This window comes from Ictidomys tridecemlineatus, chromosome 6 (assembly GCF_052094955.1).
Source record: "Ictidomys tridecemlineatus isolate mIctTri1 chromosome 6, mIctTri1.hap1, whole genome shotgun sequence".
NCBI lineage: Eukaryota > Metazoa > Chordata > Mammalia > Rodentia > Sciuridae > Ictidomys > Ictidomys tridecemlineatus.
In genome coordinates this window covers 196,185,185-196,209,160 of record NC_135482.1, presented here as the reverse complement: position 1 = coordinate 196,209,160, position 23,976 = coordinate 196,185,185, and the positions used below count along the sequence as shown (strand labels likewise).

At 41.1% G+C, this 23,976-nt stretch overlaps 1 protein-coding gene across 2 annotated transcripts in view; it reads right to left on the bottom strand.

The window, feature by feature from the left end:
- Tnfsf13b (TNF superfamily member 13b) overlaps positions 1-23,885 on the bottom strand; it is a 57,007-nt gene extending 33,122 nt beyond the window's left edge. Inside the window, exons 1-2 of one of the 2 annotated variants that reach the window (XM_078016330.1) lie at positions 643-23,885; positions 464-551 (exon numbers count right to left, since the gene is read on the bottom strand). In XM_078016330.1, coding sequence (XP_077872456.1) covers positions 464-551; positions 643-1,131 — 577 coding nt within the window. In that variant the 5' untranslated portion in view covers positions 1,132-23,885. The remainder of the gene's footprint in view (positions 1-463; positions 552-642) is intronic. The other variant, XM_021729618.3, reaches the window with a different exon arrangement.
- Between the last annotated feature and the right edge of the window lie 91 nt (positions 23,886-23,976).

Below are 23,976 nucleotides of genomic sequence, written 5' to 3'. Positions count from 1 at the left end.
CTCCTTAAAGGAAACGGGGAAAAAGCACTCGCATCCCGGGGTGATCCCGGGATCCCCTTCCTGGGGCTCCTGCATGCAACACCAGGGACTCTGGGAGATGCAGGTAGCGGGTCTACCTCTGCGGTGACGAGGTGCTCTGTCGCTGTGCTTCCGCAGGGATGGAGGGCACCACGCACTGGAGGACAAACCTGCCTCCCCTTGGCCTCAAGCGTGCTCGCCACGCAGCGCAGAGAAGTAGCGCCCAGGGAGGGATGCTTCTACCCGCACAGCCCCCTGCGAGGACCCGCAGGCTGTGCCGCCTAGGCAGCCCCGGGTGCTGGCGCTCTGCCCCCAGCCCTGTGGCTTAGATGGCAAAGTTCCTAGTCTGTACTTTGGAGGTTTAGAGAGGCTATGCGCACCTGTAGCTCTGCAGGCGGGATGCTTTCTCCGCACCTGTGTGCACGCAGCCCCGCCCACCACCTACCTGCTTCTTGGGACCCCTCAAGCGCACGCCGGTTCCTGCTGCCGGGGCTAGAGTGGCTCTCCCCCAGAGCGGCTGCGGCAAAGATGCCCTGTGAACAGAGAAGGGAGGTTATTGGCCTGGCGGCTGTGCGGGGCTGGGGGCGGCGGGGCTGGGGGCTTCGGTGCAGGCGCAGGACTCACTTTCAGTCCCGCTGGGGCCGCGGGAGCCGCGGCTCCTGCCTGGGTCGGGGTGGGCATTGGTGCGCGGTGGCCCTGCAGTTCTGCGCGGAGGCTTTCCAGGTCCGCTTGCAGGGTGGACACGCGGTAGAAAGAGATAAGCGTGAGGCCACTGGAGAGTAGGGCCAGCAGCAGGGTCACGGCCAGCAGCTTTGCATCTCTGGAGAATCGGACCGAGGGGCTTTCCTTCTGTGGGAGGATGGGAACACACTCTAGTTTCATTTCTCCCCCTTTCTTGAGGCAAGAAGAAAGGCGTGCCTGCTCCCACTCCGTGGAGTCATCCATTCCCCGACTTGCACTTTGAAGGCTGGGGCCTTTACAATGAGTGACCACAGAGGACGGATCATTTCCTGTTATCTGTGTGCCTCGAGGTCCCGCATTGACTGCGAGGCAGCCCCGGGCTCTCCCCCTCCGGAGCGCTCTCCTGCTTTTCTTCTTTCTCCCCTTGTGCATCTTTGCCCCTCCTGGGCCCTGGCTTTACTGGCGTTTGCCCTTCTGTGGATTGCTCAATCTGTCTTCCTCATTTCACTTTCAGTTTTTGTAAGAATTTTAATGCCAACTCAAAGGACTCATGCTCAAGGAGATGCGAGGCCCCTCTCGCCCGCTGAGGAGACGGTTTAAGCTGGTGCTCTGGAAGAGAAGGCTTAAGACGAATTTAAGGAGATTCACCCCCAAGCTTTAGGGGAGAATGGGGTCTACTTGGAAGCACATGGCTTCTAGGGAAAGGGAAAGGGAACATTGAAAGCTCCCGCTGGAGTCACGACAACAATTGGAAGGTCGGATAAGCCAAGTGCTTTAGCACCGAGTTGTGTTTAGCTAGAGGGTGATTTATGAACAGTCCCCAAGGAGGAGACAAATGGCAAATCCTTAAAGGAGGCTTGGAAGCCCACTGGGGATTGTTCTTGTTATCTTAACAATGCAATAACAAGAATGTGACGCAGCTTTGAGCCAACTGCACCTCCCCCTTGCCACTGGGACACCCTGCTCACTGTGAGGCTCCCTGGAGGAGTCTTAGCTTTATCTCCAGCTCCAAACTCCTCATTCCCACTTGACCCTGCCTGTCCAAAAGCTACCGACATACAAGGTCCTGAATCAACCCAATCACTTCATCTGGAAGTGAGGGTAGTGCACTGCAGGGAATGTTCACTCATCTGGATCCTGCCCTGTCTTGATGGCTGATTCCTGCACTAGCACCAGTTCCTGACTGCTTTGCCCCAGCGTCCAAATGGTGATTCATCTTACAACAAAGTTAGGGAGGACTTAGCAAGCCTGGGTGCGCACTACTCCATGTGCTGGGGGTACTGAGCGGTAGCTTTGTCTCACAGCCCCCTCTCCTTACAGCCTTAATAAGGTTACAGAAGTGATACAGCATAAAGGTAAGTACCTCAAACTTCCAGGATTCTAATCTTGCTTCCACCCTTTGCCCTCCTTAAGCAATTCGTGGAAGGTCTGTGCAATTTAATTTCCTCCTCTGTGAAATGGGGTGATAACAGGAACTGTGCCCGAGGTGCAGAACCAGGCTTACAGGAAGGTGCTAACAAACTACATCTTAAAAACTACTGTTTTTTCCATTCACTATCCTTTGTTTATATTCAAAGGATAAATGAAATATTCTCACTATTATTGTGGTGCAAGAAGTACTTTTGTTCAATTGCCCCTGTAACATCTGTAGGAATGTATCCAGCAAGCACCTGCTGAGAGTAGGTACATCTTCACTTTCACCAGGTGACACCAAGTACCCTCTGATAAGTTCCCATTTCCTGTTGTCTTTCCAATGAGTTGAGGTCATCAAGCTATCCCTTTTTTCCTCTGCTTTTTTAAAAATGACTTGTCTATAAAACCCACAGTGACAAGTCTATAAATCCCACTCAACAGGCAGACACAAAGTGGCCTGAATCAAGCCAGAGTCACTTGGTCTGGTGTGGTGGACTTCGCGTGCTGCAGGACATGCCTCAGCCCTTCCAGTCCTATCTGATCTTGACGGCTCATCCTAGACCAGCACCAACTTCCCTTCCCCCAAGCAAGCTGCTCTCTGCCTCTGCTTTCTCGGGTGGGAGCCTTATTCTATAGGTTCGCATGCAGGGTCTGTGGTGTCAAACATCACACTACAGTTCTTCTGTCAGGGTCCTTGCTGCAGGTGGATCAGGGTGAGGCATCCTGGACAAACTTGCAATGACAAATGGGGTTAGTTGGGGAGGTCCAAAGCCCTCCAGGCTGGCAGTGAACAGACAGAACTCATTCGGTGTGTGGTAATATTCCCTAAATACATACAGAAATCCGTGTTCCAGGCAAAGCAGGAACCAATGATCCTTACTTTCATGAGGACACCCTGGAGACCTCATTCCCCTGTGATTTAATGTGACTTCTGATGAGCCCCCTCTCCATGTGCTTGGGTCAAAGCTGTTAAGCAGAATGACCCAGCTGCTTTAGAGAATGGCCTCTGTCTCCGCTGCTCTACAGGGCAGTGAACTTCATGCTGACCTCCACAAGACAGAGTCCCTGGTCAGCCTATGTTCAGGCCATTCTGAAACAAGCATCTGCTGGTTGTTTGCCGAGGGTGACACTGTGCACAGAGAGGCTACCACTCCTTCCAGGGAAGGTGGCCAGCAGCCCCTGTGACCCAGATGGGCAAGCAGGTGTTGCTGTCTGCATGCCCTTCTTAGAGGACACACAACTAGATTTTCTCCAAAGACAGATAGAGCCATAGATGCCATTTAGATTTCTATGACTTCTTATGAACAAAAGGAAGTTATTTCTCCATAAAACAAAGACCTGTTTCCGGTAGAGGAAATGGTTTGATAATTTAACCGAAGTTCTGTTAAACAAAGAGCACATTTGTATTCATTGAACAACACAGCACAGTCTATCCAGGGAGGAAAGCCACCGAACCCGAGCCACGGAACTTGGTCGAGTGTCCACTGTCAGCATCCAGACACTTTCCCTGTGTACTGTGGGTGGTATATTCCATGTAACAAACACCATGATTGAGATACCATGGCCTGGGATTGTCCAAATTGTCCCCTGCACTCAGGATGGGCAGGTAGGGTTGAAAAAAATGAGTTATCAGTTCAACCAAGGGGCAGAACCACAGGACAAAATACACATTCAGTCTTTGCCAACTTGCTATTTTTACATTGGCTGCTTCAAAAATATTCAAAAAGCTGAATTATAAGTTTCTGGTTAAGAAAACTATTTAGAATTATAAAGTTCAGCAGATGTCGTCTTCTCCGCTTTCTTTGAGGAGAAGGCATCGCATGAGGACCAGCATGGTGGTCACAGCAAGCGTGGCGACCACAGCTCTTCCAGATGTGAGGACGGCCTGAATACACAGCTCAGCTGCTGGCTGAAAGGGCTCAGGCACAGAAAATGATCCCATACAAATAATTATATAATTCAGAACAAAAAATCATTTTGTTTTTGGTAGAACAACTTGCAGTCAGTGACTCATATAGTTTTAGCTAAAGTTGACTTTAACCATGAAGTGGTGTGTGGGTTATTTATGGAGGTGACTCCAGACATTTCTTTTACAAAAGGGTGATGTGGCTGGGATGCTCATACCCATTTCCTGAGAGTTTTTCTATAAAAAGGAGCATGCATACACTAATTGGGGCTGAATTTTTGTCACTTCTGGGAAAATAATCTACTTTTCTAAGAACTTGAACCCAAGAGTTGGATCTTTCAGATTTCTGGGTTAAGCCTACCTTCTTTTTGTTGTGCAATTGCTTTTGGATTTAATGCCCATGAATCAGTGTGTTATAAAGAAATTTGTTTATTTCAACACTATTTTCAATTAGAGTATAATTTAATCTGTCATTCTTGACCATAAAGACAAGAGTGTTTTTGCTAATAATTAATGTCAGTTGATGTGAGAACATTGAGGAATGAATTTTTCTTTTTTCCACACACAGACACACTGCATATTGACACACATAGGCAAGTACACATATGATCATTTCAAAAACTTTGGGAGAAATGATAAATTAGTTCTACCCATGCAGGAAAGATCATTTATGAAACTTATGTGATGTCCTCTGCTTTTAAAAATTAAGCAAAATTTCAAATAAAATATCTATTTTATTATTAAATGTCAGACATGAAAGGAGGGATGAGGAGTCAGACTCTGAGGGCAGAAATAGCCACATTTCCAGTGTTGTTTTATCATCTTATCAGACGTGTCCTGAGCCCAAATCCAGAGACTGACTTTGTTCAGATGTACATCTTTGCAAGATGCTGACACAATCCTACAAAGGGGAATCCTCATCCATTCCATCCACATCACCACCGATTGCCAAGCCCAAAGGATGAGCATATTTGTTGCTATATTTGTTGCCATACCCGTCATGTTTTATGAAGAAGCACGAGAAAGAGATACTCAGTCCACTGGACATGCACGTCTGCATGTCACTTCCTAGCCCTGCAGAGGCCATTCTGCAGCTGCTGTGATGACCAGGCTGAGGCCAGGAGGGCAGGACCCTGGAAGCATCTCCTCTGCTGCTGAATCATCTCCTTTTTGTGTCCCACACAGGGCCCCATGTTTTCCTTGTTGCTTCAGCCAACATGACACAAGATTGGACAGTAATGCATCCAAAGATATCCCAACTAATTCTGCTAGTTCAAGAATTGTATTTCTAATACCAAAGAACTTTGCATAACATAATTTTGTATGTTCTTTCAGAAATTTTCCAGATGTCCACGTTTTTAAAAGTGCAATATGGAGATAAAGGTCAGGATTCATAGCTAGAAAACTATTTTTTTTAAGAAAAGTCTTATTTCCAGTTCTACCATAAAGTTATTGAATTATTTCATAATGTTAGGAAACATAAGAAAACAATGTCTTTTAAACTGCTATTATGTGAAGAGCTCTTTGATCAACCTGTCTTTTCTGCGTAGAACCAGAATGTACCTACTTGCCCCTTTCAGGAGGGAGGATACCAAACCAGAACTGTGGGGCTCCATGGAAGAACAAGACAGTCTCAAACTAAGGAGAAACCAGGGAGGCCCCGCAGTTTGAGGAAACACAACAGGAATGTGCAGGAAGGCTTTGTTCTTCTCCAGTGTCAAGTTGGCTCTCCTCTGAGCCCAGGGCAGCTGGATGTCAGGGAGGCCTTTGGGGCTGTCATTGGTTCTAGGCGGAGAAAAATGATGAGTTTTTTTCTCCACTATAAAAATTTACAAGACTATTTCTAAGATCAGAGACTTTGCTGCTCATTCTATCAAAAATCCGCCATCTGTGGACCACCATCAGCCTCACAGAATGTGCCACTTCCTGGAGCCTCCAAGATTGGAGAATGAAATGCTTGGGGCGAGTCCTCCATGTCCCTCCAGGGCTAAGGGACCTTGGGAGGGGCTCCCAGGAAACAAAAGCCACCATCAGGAGACCAGAAGTTTCCCTGCTGGCTGAAGGCTGACTCCCAGGTTGAGGACTTGGATTCCTACACGGGAGCCTGGACTGCACCACTGAGCAGAGGTTTGTGAGACCCAGCCTCCTAGGAGGAGAGCTTGGAACAAGCAACATGGGACAAAGCCAACCCGCTTTCCCAGAACTTTAAGTTGCAGGTGCAGAACAATTGGACAAATAATTGTCCAATTAAATGGTTTAATAACTTAAAACATGAAGGAATGAGTGAAATTAAAACCTCAAATAGCAGAATGTTTTACACTTGACACGCAAAATACAGGAAATGTAAAAGGAGGTGGGATAGATTAGAGAGGCAACGCCATCAAATCTTGTAGGAAAAAGCCCTGCAGGTGCAGTTTGAAAGTGCTCTCGCAGGCCCAGGGTGGAGCACAGGCAGGGCTAGGCGAAACCCCTATGGAGCAAGATTTGTCAGATACCGGCAAATAAAGCATATTAAAACTTGTGAAGTGCATCTATAGCTTTCTTATGAGGAAAAATGGCAGTTAAAGTTGAATATTTTAGAAAAGGATAATAGAAAAATGATGTACTGAGCACATAGTTCATGAAGTCCTAAAAAGCTAAAAATGTGAAAGTAAATTAAGCTTGAAGATAAAAGAAATACAAAAAGAAAAATAAGTTTGTAAAACATAATAATTACACAACATACAGGACAGAAATGAAACAAAATGGTACACTTCTAGACCTATTTTACAGGCTCAAAGAAGGCATTATGAATAAAGTCATGCAGTAAAAAATAAGGGGAATTTGAAATACACTAGAATATCTCCTACACTCAAAAAACAAACAAAACTCAAAAGAAAAATGGGAAAAGAAGTTACCAGAGGAGGGTTCTGGATACTAGGACACACACACACAAAGTGAAAGACAGATTGAAGTCTCCTGTTCCATGAAGCTCAAATTCTATTATGCAGGATTATTTCAAACAATTTCAAATTTTATTTGATAAACTTGTGCAAAACTACTGTTTCTTACCTGGTTTTAAATTTCTTTTGTATCTTTAGTAATTGTATTTTTAAAAACTCCACATGTGACTTCTCTTTATTTCTTTAAAAAATAGCTAAAACTTAATCAGTTTTGTCATTGCTGTTGAGTCTCAGATGGTTTTATTTTCATGATTGTCTCTCACTACTTCTCTCTAGATTGCTCTTTGACTTCCTTAGTTTAAGTTTTTCTCATTCTCTTCCTTTCTTACTTCTTGACATAAACACATAGACTCTGAAATTTCCCAGGAAGGTTGCTTAGTGAAATTCATTGGTATCTGATATGTATTGCTTTCTATTGTTAACTTTTGTAGAAAATCTGAAAATTTGGTTTGGAGTCACACTTCAAGTTAAGTCACTTAAGAGATACTAATTTGTTTTAATGTCCAGGAACTTTTTACAATTTTTTTTCTTACTAATTTCTGTATTGTGGTATTGCATTTAGGTATTTTACTACGTACTTCTACTTGTAAGACTTAGTATTTCCTAGGGATTAACAATACTGACATTACAACAGGTATTTTAAAAGAAGGTACATCCTTGTTAATTTTCTTATTATAGTCTGAAATACCATTTTTTGGTAGTATTTATAGGATCTATCACAGACTGAGAGAAAGTGTCCTACGACTCGTCTTTCCTGTGTATTTCCAGTTGTTTTTCTGTGGCTTTATCCTCGTCATTATTGATGCTATATTATTTCACATTCCATTATCTGATGCAAAGATCTTCAAAAACAAGATAACAACTTATGGCTATCAGATATTTTTTCAAAATATGCAAGGAAGGTAGCAATTTAATCAACATTATAAAAAGTTGAACTTCTAGCAGGCAACGTGGTGCACACCTGTAATCCCAAGGTGGCTACACCTGTTGCTCAGGCTGAGGCAAGTTGTGATCAGGAGGATCAAAAGTTCAAAGCCAGCCTCAGCAACTTAGCGAGACCCTGTCTCAAAATAAAATATTAAAAGGGCTGAGGAGGGTGTGGTTCAGTGGTTAAACAACTCTGGGTTCAATCCACAATATCTTTAAAAAAAAAAAAAAAAAAAGCCTATGGGCTCCCAGGAAGGGTCACTTGCCAAGACTAGAACAGCCCTTCTGGTAGCTGCTTTTTGCAATGTGATTTTGTAGCTCTTGCCATAAAAAGGTCACTTGGTCTCCTTGCCTCATGATTCTAAACTAACCTTGCAAATGGCTTTGACCAGAAGAATTTAGCAGGCAGGACCTGACTTTCTTAAATACTCCTGGACTCCTTCCCCATGACCACCAGGAGGCAAGTTGGTCTGGCCTCTTGGGCGATGAGAACAGGAGGCAAGCCACCAGGCATGTGACTGGACACCCAGCACTACAGCAAACATGTGAGTGAGCTTCCTGGGACCCTCCAGCCTGCCTGGCTGCCAGAGACCCACCTGAAACCCACAGCATCAAACAATCTTCAAGACTGACAAGCCACTCAACTAGGATGGTATGCTACTAGCAAGAGATGACTGATAATGTCACACTCAGTGTTTACAGTCTCAATAGAAATCACTACGATAAAACTCAGCAATGAAACCAAACAATTCACCAAAAGACAAGACACATGCGTTACAGCAAAGAACACTCATTGTAAAAGCACGATAGCATTGAAAACAATGCTACCATAAAAACAAAATGTTATCCAAAGAAATTAGACACCCGTGGAGAAATCACGAATATCAGAGTAGCCCAGGCTATGACATATAATGATGACCGTTGACTACGATCGGAGCTTGATAATCCTTAGCTACGTAGGGCCACTGAGGTGCTGTGTTGGGCGTGTGGCTGTCCTCTGGGTGCTGCTGTGTGGGGAGCTGGGTCCTCAGTGGTGGTGTGGGAGGTGACGGGTCTTTAAGAGGTGGGCCTAGTGGGCAGTCCTTAGGTCACTGGCCACGCCCTCAGCTCTCCAGGACCTGGAGGTCGCCCTGTTGAGAGTGAGCTGACCCTCGCTGGCTTCCTGTGTGGCCCAGGCCTGCGTTCCTGCCACCCTGTGCCACCCACCCTGAGGCCTCCCCTAGAGCCAGTCAGGTGCCCGTGAACCTCCAGAACCACGAGTCGACTCATCTCTCAAGATCACTGAGCCTCAGGTATTCTGCTCTGATAATGGAAAAGAGCAAGACGCACATGGTGAGCTCTGAGTACTCCTCAAAATTAATAGTGGTTTAGACACCAACTTTACCAGAAGACACTGAGGCACCTTCACACCTCATCTCCAGAGCCTTGCTGTGGAGAACCCCCACGCAGGGCGGAGAACAGAAGAGGATCATGTATATAAAGACTCCATATTATTGTTATTATTATTTATCTCTATTTATCTTTATGTGATGCTGAGGATCAAACCCAGGGCCCGGCATGTGCTAGGTGTGTGCTCTACCACTCAGCCCCAGCCCCAGCCCCAGAGAAAGACTATATATATTATCTCAAGTAAAATTAAATTCCATTTTGTTTTGTCCTATATCAGTAGCCAAAGATTTATTTTCCTACTGCTAAAATAAAACGCTGGAGACATTTGTTCTCAATGGTTTCATTACCAAGTCTGATTATTTACAGAAACATAATTTTATGTAAAATTTATAAAAGCTGTTTTAAGTACTTGTAGACATTCATAAAACGTGATATAGGAATTAGCAAAAACTCATCATTAACTCATAATAGAAAATCAGTTCTGAACTTACTGAATTTAAAATGAACTTGCTGATTTTTTTTCCTTTTAAATATAAGCCTCTTTGTTCTATCACTAGTATAAAAAAGGGGGGTGATTTCCAGAATTTTAGCCAAAAGCATAATCTGTTATCTCATGGCTACAGCTGTTTACATATTTTCAATTGAATAATGTGCTTCCAACAATTTCAAAAATCAAACAAAAGTCAGACCCTTGATATTTTCACATTTAGGACAAGGAATCATGATCCAGTACAAAATTCATGTGAAATTCTCATGTATTATTCACAACATTAGCAATAATTAACCAAAGATAAAAAAGTAGATGTAAACTGTACCTTCTAGTGACAATTAAAATCCTTAAACATGTACAGCAGTAATTTAAAGCTATAGACACTTTTGTCTTTGAATTGGGGCAAAATGCAGTTATACAAAATTTACCATTTCAACCATTTCTAAAATCACTCTTCAATTTCTCTGTCATGTCATTTACCTATGGATCTGTAATCCTCCCCTGCCCAGCTGAGGGTTCCCCATTTCATTCTGCAAACCTCTTCAGGTCAGGTGTTTTTCAGCTCAAATAGGATACACATTGCTATGGTTCAAGTACCGTTGGTCCCCACCAAAACTCAAGTGAAGCTTGATCCCCAGTGTAATGGTATTAAAAGGGGTTGAACCTTTAAGAGGTGACAAGGTATTAAAGGGGGATTCATGCCTTTCTTGTAGGAATGAGTTCTTGCTCTGGCTGGACTGAGTCAATGCCAGTGCCATGCTCTTGAACTTTCAGAACCAAGAGGCCAAATAGAATTCTTTCCTTTATAAGTTATCAAGTCTCCTGTTTGACAGTTCTCTTGAGCACTTGGACTGTATACTCCAGAGATTCCCGACCTCCACTGTTCCTAACAGTTAGTCAGATGTCCATCTCGCTGGGGTTTCCTTGTTTCTCCTGCTGTTTTCTCTGTCTTCCAGGACTTTTACCATGTGTTCCTAAGTGAGGACCACTTTATGCTTATCCTACCTGGAGCTCTTTTACCTTGAATGTGTAGATTGATATTTTTCACCAAATTTTGGAAGTTCTCAGCCCCTGTTGCTTTGGGTCTTGCTGTGCTTCTTTCTGGCTCTCTCCTGATGCACACTTTGCATCTCTCTGAGGCAGTTCTCTTGTTTTCAGGTTGCGTTGTCCCCAGCAATCCGTCTCCAAGCTCTAATGCTGCATGTTTGACTACTTTAAACCTGAAAAGTCTTTAATTTCAGTTATTGTGCATTCTCACTCTACAATTACCATTTGGCTCATTTAAAAGAAACAATTCTTTTTTTTTATATTCTCTAGTTGATGACACAGAAGCTGGCTTCTTATTCTAAAATGTTAACTATCTGATACTGGAAGCCATCTTTGTTTACCTCTGGTCTGAAATCTGATATCAGATATCTCTTCTTCAAACATACTGGAAGCAGACCCTAAATATTTCAGTCCGAAAAAGTATAAATAGTGATATTTTTCCTGAAACAAATGTGTTACCTCTTCTGTGTAATAAATACATATATAGTTGTTATAGCTTGGGGAAAAAATGTACTATAAAATTATTGTAAAGTTTTGCTGCCTGTGGCTTACACAATCTTAAGGAATGTTATTGATATGTTGACTTTCCCTTGTTTTTGCATAATCCTATCCCATGTCAGTGAAAAAATTTGTTCTCCAGCTCATAGACCCAGTTTTACTCATAATACTGTTCTATCAGTCCAAGTTTAATGCAGCATAATGATATTAATTAATGCACATTGATGCTGTCATCAATCAATGAGAACCATGTGCTAATTTAAATATTCAATTTACCTGTGAAAATAGGAGCTATCATAGATGTTCCATGAATGAGGACCATAGCATTTAAATTGATCCAAAAATATATATATCCAAACATTGCTGACAAATTGTCGTCTATTCCATTTCACTGGATAAAGAACAGTTGAAACAACAATTGGACTGCATTTATTTATAACGTGCATAAATACAATCATGAGCTTCTCTTAGTCAAAGGAGACACATGTGTCTACAAAACAGCTTTCGATCAACACCATGAAACTCTGAAGTGGCTTTAAAGGTTCACATCCTCAGAATCACATAAGGCCCTTGCTAAAAGAGACCTTTGAGCCCAACCGAGCCAAACCCTTAGTTTGCTATGAGGAAACCAAGACCCTAGACAGTGAAATATTATCCCTGAATCACAGAACTCCTCATAATGGAAGGAGAATTACTTTAAACTCTATTTACAACCAGATTGAATAAAATGAGTTTTTAGAAGGAAATAAGCATTTGATAAACATAAACTGTACTTGCAGGCAAAAGAGAAACATTGCTTTATATCTCCAAACTGTGAACTGCATCATTATATAGAAAATTCTAAAAGATGGATGAAAATACTTTAAAAGCTTGCTCTTGGGCTAGGGCTGTAGTCAGTGGTAGAGGACTTGCCTAGCACCTGTGAGGCACTGGGTTCCATCCTTAGCACCACTTATAAATAAATACACAAATAAAAGTATTATGTCCATCTACAACTAAAAAAATATTTTTAAAAGCTCCCTTTCCTCAAATTCTCTTTACATTTTTAATTCTTTATGTCAATCAACAGAGAGTAAGTCATTGGGACTCTGAAATTAAAGACCTATCGTCTTGTTGAAGACGGGGATGCCCTCTTTCATCACTTCTATTCAACGTGGCCATTGACATCCTAGCCAGAGCAATTAGACAAAGGAAATAATAATAAAAAAGGAATAGTAATTGGAAAAGAAGAGCTGAAAATATCCCTCTTTGTCAACAACATGGTTCTATGTTAAGACAAGACAAACAAAAAACACCATGACTTCTAGAACTCATAAACAAATTTAGCAAAGTAGCAGGATATAAAATTAATACCCATAAACCAATTTCATTTCTGTATACCAATGATGAGTCTGATGAAAGAGAAATTATTAGAAAAGATACCATTCACAATAGCCTTGGGGGGAAAAATACTTGGGAATCAATCTAACAAAAGAGGTGAAAGACCTCTATAATGAAAACTACAGAACACTAAAGAAAGAAATTGAAGACCTTAGAAAATGAAAAGATCTCCCATGTTCTTATACTACCAAAAGTGCTATGCAAATTTAATGCAAGTCCTATTAAAATTCCAGTGTTATTTTTCATAGAAATAGAAAAAGCAGTCATGAAATTCATTTGGAAAAATAAGAGACAAAGCAATACTCAGCTTTCAAGAAAGGTGAAGTAGGAGGCATTACAATACCTAGACCTTAAATTTTACTACAGAGCTATAGTAATAAAAACAGCATGATATTGGCACCAAACCAGGCAAGAAGACCAATGGAACAGAATAGAAGGCACAGAGACAAGCCCACATGAATACAGTTACCTCATACTAGACAAAGGCACCAAAAACATACATTGGAGAAAAGATACCCTATTCAACAAATGGTGCTTGGAAAAAATAGAAATCCATATCTAGCAGGATGAATCTAACCCCTATCTCTCACTTGACACAAAACTCAATTCAAAATGGATAAAGGAGTCGGGCATTAAACCAGAGACCCTGTGCCTACTAGAAGAAAATGGAGGCCTGAATCTCTATCGTGTTAGCTTAGGAACTGACTTCCTCAACAAGATTCCCAAAAGTGCAAAAAGTAAAATTGAGAATAAATAAATGGAATGGTTTCAAACTAAAAAGCCTTTTCATAGCAAAAGAAACAATCAAGGATGTGAAGACAGCCTACAGAATGAGGGAAAATCTTTGCCACCTGTACCTCAAACAGAGCATTAACCTTCATGATATACAAAACTCAACAAACCTAATGCCAAAAGAACAAATAACCCAATCAGTAAATGGGTAAAGGAATGAACAGATGCTTCACAGAAGAAATGTGAACAGTTAACAAATATGTAAAGAATGTTCAACATCTCTAGCAACAAGAGAAATGCAAATCAAAACTACAGAGATTCCATCTCACTCCAGTCAAGATGGCAATTATCAAGAATACAAGTAACAACAAATGTTGGCGAGGATGTGGGGAAAAGGGTACACTCATACATTGCTGGTGGAATCCCAGCAAATTGGTGCAACTACTCTGGAAAACAGTATGTAGATTCCTTAGAAAACTTGGAATGGAACCACCATTTGACTCAGTTATCCTACTCCTTGGCATATAACCAACAGATTTAAATTCGGCATACTACAATGATGCGGCTACATCAATGTTTGTAGAAGTTCAATTCACAATAGCTAAGGTATGGAACCAACCTAGGTGCCCTTCAGTAGATGAAAGGATAAAGAAAATGTGATACATATATACAAAGGAATATTACTCAGCCATAAAGAACAGAGTTATGGTATTTGCTTGTAAGGTGGATGAAACTGAATACTATTATGCCAAGTGAAATAAGACAGTTCCCCAAAATCAAAGATCAAATTTTCTCTCTGATATGTGGATGCTTACCTACAATAAAGTGGGAGAGGGAAGAAAAGAAGTTCATTGGATTAGACAAAGGGGAATGAAGGGAAGGGAGGGAGGATAAAAATAGGAAAGGCAGTAGAACGAATCAGGTGTAATTTTCCTATGTTCATATATGAATACATAAGCAGTGATACTCCACATTATTTAGCCATAAGAATGAGAACCTAAGTAGAATAAGTTATACCCCATGTATGTACAATAAGTCAAAATAGGCTCTACTGTCATATCTAAAAAGAACAGATAAAAAAGTACTATTGTTGCTCTAAAAAGATTAGTTTAAAATTATCTAATATTCAATATTTATTAGAACTGATAAGTATAGTCTCTTTGGCAGAGTCCAGTGATAGACAAATTGAAGGGACCATTATGTCGTCACTGGAGCAACTGTGGTCTAGCTCTCTCCAAATTGGTAACTGACCAGGTTTTCTCTGCGTGGATCAAGCCTATATAACAGCTTAACAATTTGGAGAATAAGTTAATGAAGCTCACGTGCTAGTGCAAACTGCCCTGGGGGTGTGGGCATGCTTTTCTTAATATGTTCTTGCTTCCTTCCAAGTGCTCACCAGAAGCACCTCTATGACTATACTCCTACCACAAGTCTCATCTTTAGTCTCCACTCCTTGTTCAGTGTATCTTAATTCTCCCAGCCTCTATCCACTGTCCAACTGCAAGCTGCTTCTACATCTTTTAGGTTTTGTTACAAGCAGCACCCTATTTTCCTGTGCCAAAATCAATTTCAGTTCCCTACATAGCTGTAAAACATTAGTCCAATCTCGAATTCAAACAAGAGAACCTCATTCTCAGTGTGGAGGTCTGAAGTCTGAAATCGGGGTCAGCAGAGCACATTCCCTCCAGAGCAGCTTCAGGGAGAGTTGGTTCCTTGCCTCTGCTAGCTCCTGGTGGCTGCTGGTGTTAGGTGGGGGGCTTGGCTTGTGGGCTCATCACTACAATCTCTACCTGCATCTTCACAAATATTTCTCTAAGTGTCCCTCTGCTTCTTTGGGGACACTTGTGATTAGATTAAAATAAACTCCCAAAGTCTGGTTCCTTAACTTAATCCCATCTGCAAAGACTGACTTTCCCTATAAGGTAACATGCAGATGTCAGGATAGAATCTGCTGTTTGCAGCCATTGATCAGCCAACACCCAAGCTAAAGGCACCTGGTGAATTAATGCAGCATGTGGTCTGCAAGTGAATTCTCTTGCTGCCAAGAGCATTATTGGAATAATTGGCAAGATTTGAAAGGGATTTGAACATTCAATGAAACAATGTATCTGTTCCTTTCTTGATTTCAGTGGTTGCATTCTGAGCATGTAAGAGAACGTTTTCAGGAAATAATGAAATACTCATGGGTGCTGGTTCATTAGCTTGGGAACTTACTGGAAACATGATTCAAACATTGTCTTTACTTCCAACTTTTTTGTAAGTTCATGATTGTAAGGAAAAAAAACAAGAACATCATAAAGAAGTAGATAGAAGAAAAGGAAGGGGAGGGGGGTACAAACTGAGGACCTCTAGAGGAAGAAGTGAGTTCAAGTAGGAAGGGGAATTCAATAAAGTGCCAGAGCACCCTTTGCTCCCAAAGAAGATCAAGAAGCAATCTACTTTATGAGCCACATTGTAATGTAGGTGTGTACTCTCCTCCATTCCCACATTCTTACTCCCTGGTAATTCTTTCTCGCCTCCCAATAGGAGACCAGAACATGCTTTGCTACCGTGACCTCAAGAGCAAGTCCTCAGGTAGATTTGCTCTCAGCTCTCCTTCTCTTCCAGATTTAACCATTAATTAAGATAGAAAGGGTACTGAATTTAAGCCTCTTGAATTTAAGCCTCCACGCAGCAATAATTGTTGAGATAAGGGAAATCAATTGTACTATTAGAACAAAAATGACTTATATTTTAGATTAGCTACTCCCCTTTGAAATGGAATGCAAATAATCAAGGTGTGCAATATACAGGTACTACACAGAAGGCAAATTTGCATCTGAAGAGTCTGAATTCACCCCTCCCCATGAAAGGCTTCTGTTTTTGTTTTTAATTAAAAAATGTATAAACATTGTTAGCCATCCACGCCAACTATCTTGAATACTAGTAATGAAAATAATGCTATGTATGGTTCAGCTTTAATGATCATATTTTAATTATAAAAATGTTTTAGTTGCTTTAATAACTATAATTTTTGCTGGGCTGTGACCCTTAAGGTCATCTTAGCTTTAACACCTGGATTACTTTGGGCTGCCCCGATGCTTGTAAAGCGGACAGTATGCAGGTCAGTGGTGCAGACAGAGCGAGCCAAGCGTTTCCTGCTCCTAAGTACATCTCTGGAGAGCAAAGGTACTCCATATTTCCTGAAGATGTCATCACGGAGTACAGGGAGTGCAGGACTTACCATGAAACATGGATTTTTTTCATCCATTGAATGTTTACTGAATCCCAGTTACATGTCCAACACATTGGTCTCTTCGTTGGGGAAAGATAATTGTTCTCACATAAAATCTATATCTAGGAAGCTGTGTACTTGGTGTCTAACTCAAGATGCTGTGACTAAGGTGCAGAAGATCATAGATAAGGGTGAAAGACAGTGATAACCTGGGGGGATAGAGGACTTGGCATGAGTTTAGTTCTCTTTCACTTCCAAGGTCGTCTCCAAGATCACTTGTAAGAAAGAATTAAAACTGTGCTGCCTTACTCCTGTGGGCTGCAGTAACAAGATGCCATAGACAACATAAATTTAGTTCTGCAGTTACGGAGAGTAGAAGGGTCCAAGACCAAGATGTCAGCAGAGCCTGTGTCTGGGGAGGGCCTTCTGCCTGGCTCTGCTCCTGCCACAGGACACGGATCCCAACATGACCCACCTCAGTACCTAATTATCTCCCAAAGAACCTTCTTTGTAATACCATCCTGTTGGGGGTTGGCGTTTCAACACATGCAACTTGGAGACACAGCATTCAGCCTGTAATGCCTGCCGACTTTGCCCTTCCCCAGCCACGATCCCTGGCCAGTCCACCACATGAGTTTAGCACGGAGGAGTCTTAACTCACACCTCTGGGAGTGAAGAAAAGAAAGGCCAAGGTATGCCAGTGGGTGACATTATCCCAAGGGTCACTCTTTGGTTTTAAGATTAATGATGATCAACTTTTATAAAGGAAATTGCAGGTACATGGTGTTTATTAAAAAAAAAAAAATGACGTGAAAGCTGGTGGGTAGTTACTGAGTAGGTGACACACACGAAAAGTGACCTTCCCTGGTGCTCTGGGCTTAAGCGCTCTCCACTGCCCTGCCCCCCACACACCTCTGCTCTTTGCCCCTCTCTCTGTCTTCTGCTCAGCTTACGCTAGACTCCCTCCTGTTATGTGGGTAACTTCCAACATTTCAACTTCAATGATTAATTTGTGATGTGTGCATTTAACTTCCAGGCTTGCTGCTTGTAGGTCTAGGCCAGGAGCCTTAAAAAATGTAAAATACCTCAGTGCTTCATTTTCTTCCTAAAGAGGGAGAAGTTTGGACTAACACTATAATTGGTGGGTACAAGTTGCTTAGCACTGTGTCTGGTGCTATGTTAGATGGAAAGAAGTGACAGCCCTGTCAGATCTTGGCTTGTACAAATAAAAACAAGACAGTATGTAACAACTGAATTAGATATAATCAAGTATCAAAGTACAAAATGCTTTCAATGTAATGAGTATTTGGAAAGGGGAGGAAACCATTGCCTAGAGCTACCAAGGTATTGCGTCAGGGACCCAGAGGCCTTGAAGTGGGAGCACATCAGATCTAGAGGAAATCCCATCGGGCCTAAAGCAAAGCAGGGAGGAGGAGTGAGTTGATTCATGGAGGAGAAAGAACAGATACCTCTGCACCAGGCTAAGCTCTGTATGCCAACTCTGCCCTGCAGACAGAGAAGTCTAACTTTGATCTACTGAGAAATGCAGCCACAAAAACCCAGGGACAGGGAGGGGCGTGGAATCCTCCCCAAGCGGGAGAAGAGCAGCGAGGCTGAGGAGTGGGACCTGTGACGTTGGAAATGTTCAAAGACTGCTAAGAATAAACGCCAAAGGAGTCGGAGCAATAGGTGGCACCCAACAGGCACTCGAGGAAAGTGCCAGCTGTCACAGAAGGGCTCCAGGGACTGGAACGGCAGCAGAGGCAAGTTTGGAAATAACTGCCACTTGAGAAAGAAAGCAAGATCCATTTCAAAAGACTCATGAGGCCTCGGGAGGCTGGCTCCGAGTCCTCCAGCTGTGGTTACTTTCGAGGCTGAGGAAGGACAACGGTCCCAGGCTTGGCATCTTGATTTTCCTGTGGGAACATTTAATTACTTTGAAGAAAGTGTAGTTCACTGCTTGATACTTCCAATTTGCAGTTCACAGCAATTTTGGGAGTGATCCTGAACTGGTCCACTTCTGATTCCAGTTCAACATTTTGAACCTATTCCAACATGAGTAACTGGTTTGAATTGCTTCATTGAGAAAATGACAAATATGGTTGGCTCTAGACTCAGAATTGGAGATCTGAGTGCAAATCTAGGTTCCTTTCTGCGGACACTGTCACTCAGCCCTTCGGAGCTCACTTTTATAAAATAGGCTAAAAGTTGCTGTTGCTGTTGACTTGGTGACGTCAATAGTCAACATCTGGGCCCTGCAGTTAAGTATTCAAAACATCTTCCACGTCCCTTTCCCTCAGTATGATGGGACTTGTCTTCTGAGATTTAACTCTATGCTTTTCAGGATGTAGCTGACTGAAGGAAGAGTTGGAGAGTAAAGTGAGAATGTGAAAACAACCCTTTTGGGGGGGCGGTGCGGGAAGTGGTGTAAAATTACTTTGCCCTGGACAGGCTGGTGACCTCTCCAGCCAGTGTGTGAGATCCCACAGAAACAGTCTTCAGGAAGTGCGTGCCTGCACATCTCTCGGGGACACTGAAGGCTTGTCTACACTTGTCAGTCAACTTGTGCAGAGTCCATCCAGGCATGAAAACATCTTCTCTCCTGAGGGAAGGCCTGTTACAGACCACACAGGGCTCAGCCAACACATCCATTTTGACAAAATTAAACCATGAACTAAAGTATCAATGGGAGAGAGAACTGACTTATTGAAGAAGCACTTCTCAACGTCAGAAGGCACATGCCTAGGAACAGGAAAACTTTCATCCCCAATGTAACTAGGGGAGTGCTTTGGGGCCTAGTCATTCACCAGTGGTCCACTTAAAGGAAATACCTGTGGTATCAGTTGAAAGTTGATGTTGCGGGAGGGTGATACTCTTGGAAGGAAATAGAAACCTTGCTTCTATCTTTTATCCATACCATTAATAGAATAAAATTAACTAAATTCAGTGCAAACTCAGGAATTTTATTTAACCATCAGAAGAAACTTAAATGTCTTATGATAGACTTTACATTAACAGAAACTCTAAAAAGACTGAATACAAACTAACTTGACATTAATCAAACTTTTAATGTATCAATTTATTGCATATGTCAGTACAGAAAAATAGAAAGTATATCTTAAAAGAAATAAAAAAAAAAGTGTCCTTGCCATGGCTAGCACATAATGTACTATGACGTTCAAATCTGAGTTATAAAATTTTATTACTACTTCAAACAAAATATGGTCAATAATAAAAATATGATTTACATTATGAAATTAGACTCGCTTTATCCTGAATATACTTCAGTATGTTGAAAACAATTTGAATTTCCAATATATGCTGTACTGACAGAAATTGTTATAAATTAAGTTCAACACACACCCATTACATTTGTATATATGGCACTTTTGTAAAAAAAAAAAAAAAAAAAAAAAAGTGTCGCTTAGTCTTATTTTTAAACTACATTTTTAAGATACAAAATATAAATGGAGGTATATTTGTGCCATTTGGCAAAAAAATGTGTTGACTGGAATTAGGATGATTATTTCTTTTGCCATACAAATGGACATATTATTTCTGATGAGCTAAGAGGAGGTGCATATGTGAGAATAAGAATAAACAAATATTTTTCATTTTCTACCTTATCATTTAAAAAATAGATGTCTGTGCTCTGTCATTTCCAGCTTTACCTGAGTGATATGAAAATACATGAATTTAAGAGATAATCCAAAAGTTACTTATGACTAAATTTTCCTTTCACAGCTTTTATTTTTTCCCATAATTTTCAAATATAATAGGAAAAAGGGACAGGGGAATATTGGAGGATTTCAGGATCTTGATCATGACCTAAATGAAAGTGACTTCTGTGACATCCTTCTTCTAAAGTTCACCTTACCCTAGCCTCAAGGAGGGGAGGGGCTCACTAACGTACACCACGTACAAGATCATTGTATAAAATACGGCCTTCAAAGTTAATTACCAAACCTATTCTGACCCAAGCCAATGGTGGCAAGAGATAAATAGGTGAGCATCAGAGGGCATAAACCCTCAGCAGTGATGACTGCAATATGGTCATTCCAGTGACTATTACCAGAGCCGTAATGTGTCTACAGAATTCAGAAAGCATTTAAAGAAAATAAAAATTTAGTCAAACCTTTTGCAAAAACTTAAGGTAGTGGCAATGTGAACTGTCCACTTTGTCATTAGAACTGTTTTGCATTCAAATGTGGTTTTGCAGTTTTCAGTTCCTTAGTTTGCAGTGTTTTTTTTTTTGTTGTTGTTGTTGTTTTTTTGGTATTGGCGATTGAACTCGGGGGCACTCAACCACTGAGCCACATCCCTAGCCCTATTTTGAATTTTATTTAGTGACAGGGTCTCACTGAGTTGCTGAGTGCCTCACTTTTGCTGAGGCTGGCTTTGAACTCAATCCTTCTGCCTCAGCCTCCAGAGCTGCTGGGATTGCAGGTGTGTGCCACCACGCCTGGCTGCAGTGTATTTTCAGGATTTGTTTTTTAACCATTTTTTGCCTGATTTTTCTTTTCTTGTCTTTTGCAAGGGAGAGGGTTAACAGGGATTGAACCCAAGGGCACTTAACTGCTGGGCTCCATCCCCAGCCCTTTAAAAAATGTTTAAATTTGGCCTGGGGATGTGGCTCATGCGGTAGTGCACTCGCCTGGCATGTGTGGGGCGCTGGGTTCGATCCTCAGCACCACATAAAAATAAAGATGTTGTGTCCACCGAAAACTAAAATATATATTAAAAATTATTTTAAAAAATTATTTTTGAGACAGGGTCTTAAGTTGCTTAGTTGCCTTGGAAGTTATTGAAGCTGGCTTTGAACCTGCAATCCTCCTGCCTCAGCCTCCAGACTTGCTGGGATTACAGGGCCCTAATAATTTTTTTTTCTTTTTCTTAAAAAATATTTTTAGTTGTAGATAGCTACGATACTTTTATTCTTATGTGGTACTGAGAATTGAACCCAGTGCTTCATATGTGCTAGGCAAGTGCTCCACCACTAAGCTACAACCCCAGCCCAGGGTCCTAATAATCTTTAAAATAATAAATTTGATTTTTATTTCTAAATAAGTTTTATCTTTCCATACTTAAGATCATTTTAGTATTTCCAAATTTTTAGCTTAATAACTTAAAAGGGCAGCTAGGTAATTCACAAATGAATTTTATGAATGAGCCAGAAATGAACACACAAGATAATCTTACTTCATTTCCTTCAGAGATGGGGCCAAAATGAAGGCATGGCTCATGTACAAGTCACATTTTACTAAGACCAAGTGTTTCGACTACAATTTAGAAATTTTTTTAAAAAATAATGCTTTGTGGACCCCTAGAAACATGAGCTTATCTTCCACCCCTTTCCACACAAGCAAGTGGCCTTGAATACAGAAGCTGGTACAGACAGACAGTACAACCCCATGTGGCCCTGCCCCTCACTGGAGAGAGGCTCTTTAGGAAGAGACAGGGCAGGAATGGTACACGAGAGCTCCGTAACATCTTAAGTCCTGGCTTAAAATCCCAGGAGGATTATAAACCTGAAGTATACCCCCCCCCAAAAAAAAGGCAAAATAAAAAAGCACTGATGAAGAAAACCTGACACTTCATCAGCATGTTTCCAACCGAGTCAATCAGCTCCTCCACAGTGCAGCTGAGGGATTATTACATGAATACGTAACAGCAGAGTGCCCAGGAAACCTTAAAGATACAGCGGAGCTGTGCCATGAGAGCTCAGGTCCAAAGACGGACATTTTAATTTTCTCTTTCCAATACATTCCTACTCAGGATCGTCACTGTACATAGCAGGATTTACAAGATGAAAGGCAGCCTGCAATTGTGGAGAATTGACACAAAATACACCTCCCGTAATATGTGCTACCAACTTTCAAAAGCAAGACTTCTTATAATTAAGAATGTATAGAAACACATTATTCTTAGAAATCATATTTGCTATTTATCTTTTCTAAATCCTAGCATAAAGTCAATGATAAGAATGCTATTTAGCCCTATTTCCATGGAATATGTCTTTAAATTACAGTCAAGATTATTGACTCATTGTTTCTCTGCTCTAGCTGCTTTGTAGAAAGCAAAATATTCAAAATGTGTTCAAACTGACATCACAATGCATGGAGCTCAGTTACAATTAACTTTTAAGGATTGCTTGGAACAATCTGGCACAATTCTGTCTCACAGCTTATATATTTAATTAAGGTAAATCTTTTAAGTTTCAAGGGACTTAAGAAAAATTTCCCCTTCTTTTCTATGTATGTGTCTACACACTGCTCCCTGCATAAGCCATTCAACTGTGACACATGGTATCAGGCTGTGTCACAGAGCTCTAATTCCTCATGCTCACCTGTCCTCACGTACGAAATTTAAAAACTAAATTCCCCAAACTGTCTTTTGATACAGTTCTCTTTGACAGCAACTGGAATATTAAGTCAAGAACCTAGGTGTTTTTGCCTTTGCTTTATATATATTTTTTTATTTTCAAAAACTCTAATAAATGATCATAACCCTTTGGTGGGGGGTTAGGTGTATCCTAGGTCCTGGGGCTTAAATATCCAATATGGAATTATGTAAAATGGTATGTACAATCATGTAATAGGACTTCCTAATTTAATTCTTAAGCAAGTTCTAATCTTCGCTATGGGACTGGTATTCGTGGTTCAGCTTAAGACTTACAAAATTGACAGAAGCTAAAATTCTCTTTGCCACCAAAATTACAAATATTAAAAAGTTCAAATATGCACAGAAAGCTGCAGTAAGACTCTAAATTTCTATCTGCATGCCATGATCCAGACTGTACCTAACAAAAACACGGTACATTTATATTGGAAAACAGGGTCCCATTTATTTGTAAGAAAAAGCTGGATCTCGGCGTCCACCAGAGCAAAGGTCAATGGCAACCTGCACACAGGCCTCAGTTCCACTTCTTGCCAGAAACAAAATAGAATTTACATAAAAATAGATATAACCCAGATAACCATATACACCAGTATATGGTCAGTGCTATTTACATTAAAAATGTTGCATTGCATAAGTCAAGGAATAAAATACCATCATGCATTTCATTTTAACTTTTAAGGTGAAAAATGCAGTTATAGAATTAAGTTTTCTTACCATGATTGTCCCAATATTTACTACAGGAATTACATCCAAAGGTTTCTTGCTCATGTGTCTCCTTTCATTCATTGCCAGCTATTAGCCTAAATGTGACACAGATTATATGTCACTTAAGCAACAAGAAACTTTTGAATAACCTCTATTATACTGATGTACTAAACTAAAGTTATGGATATATAACCACATTGAAAGTTTTGATGAACATGTGTCAAATAATCCCAAT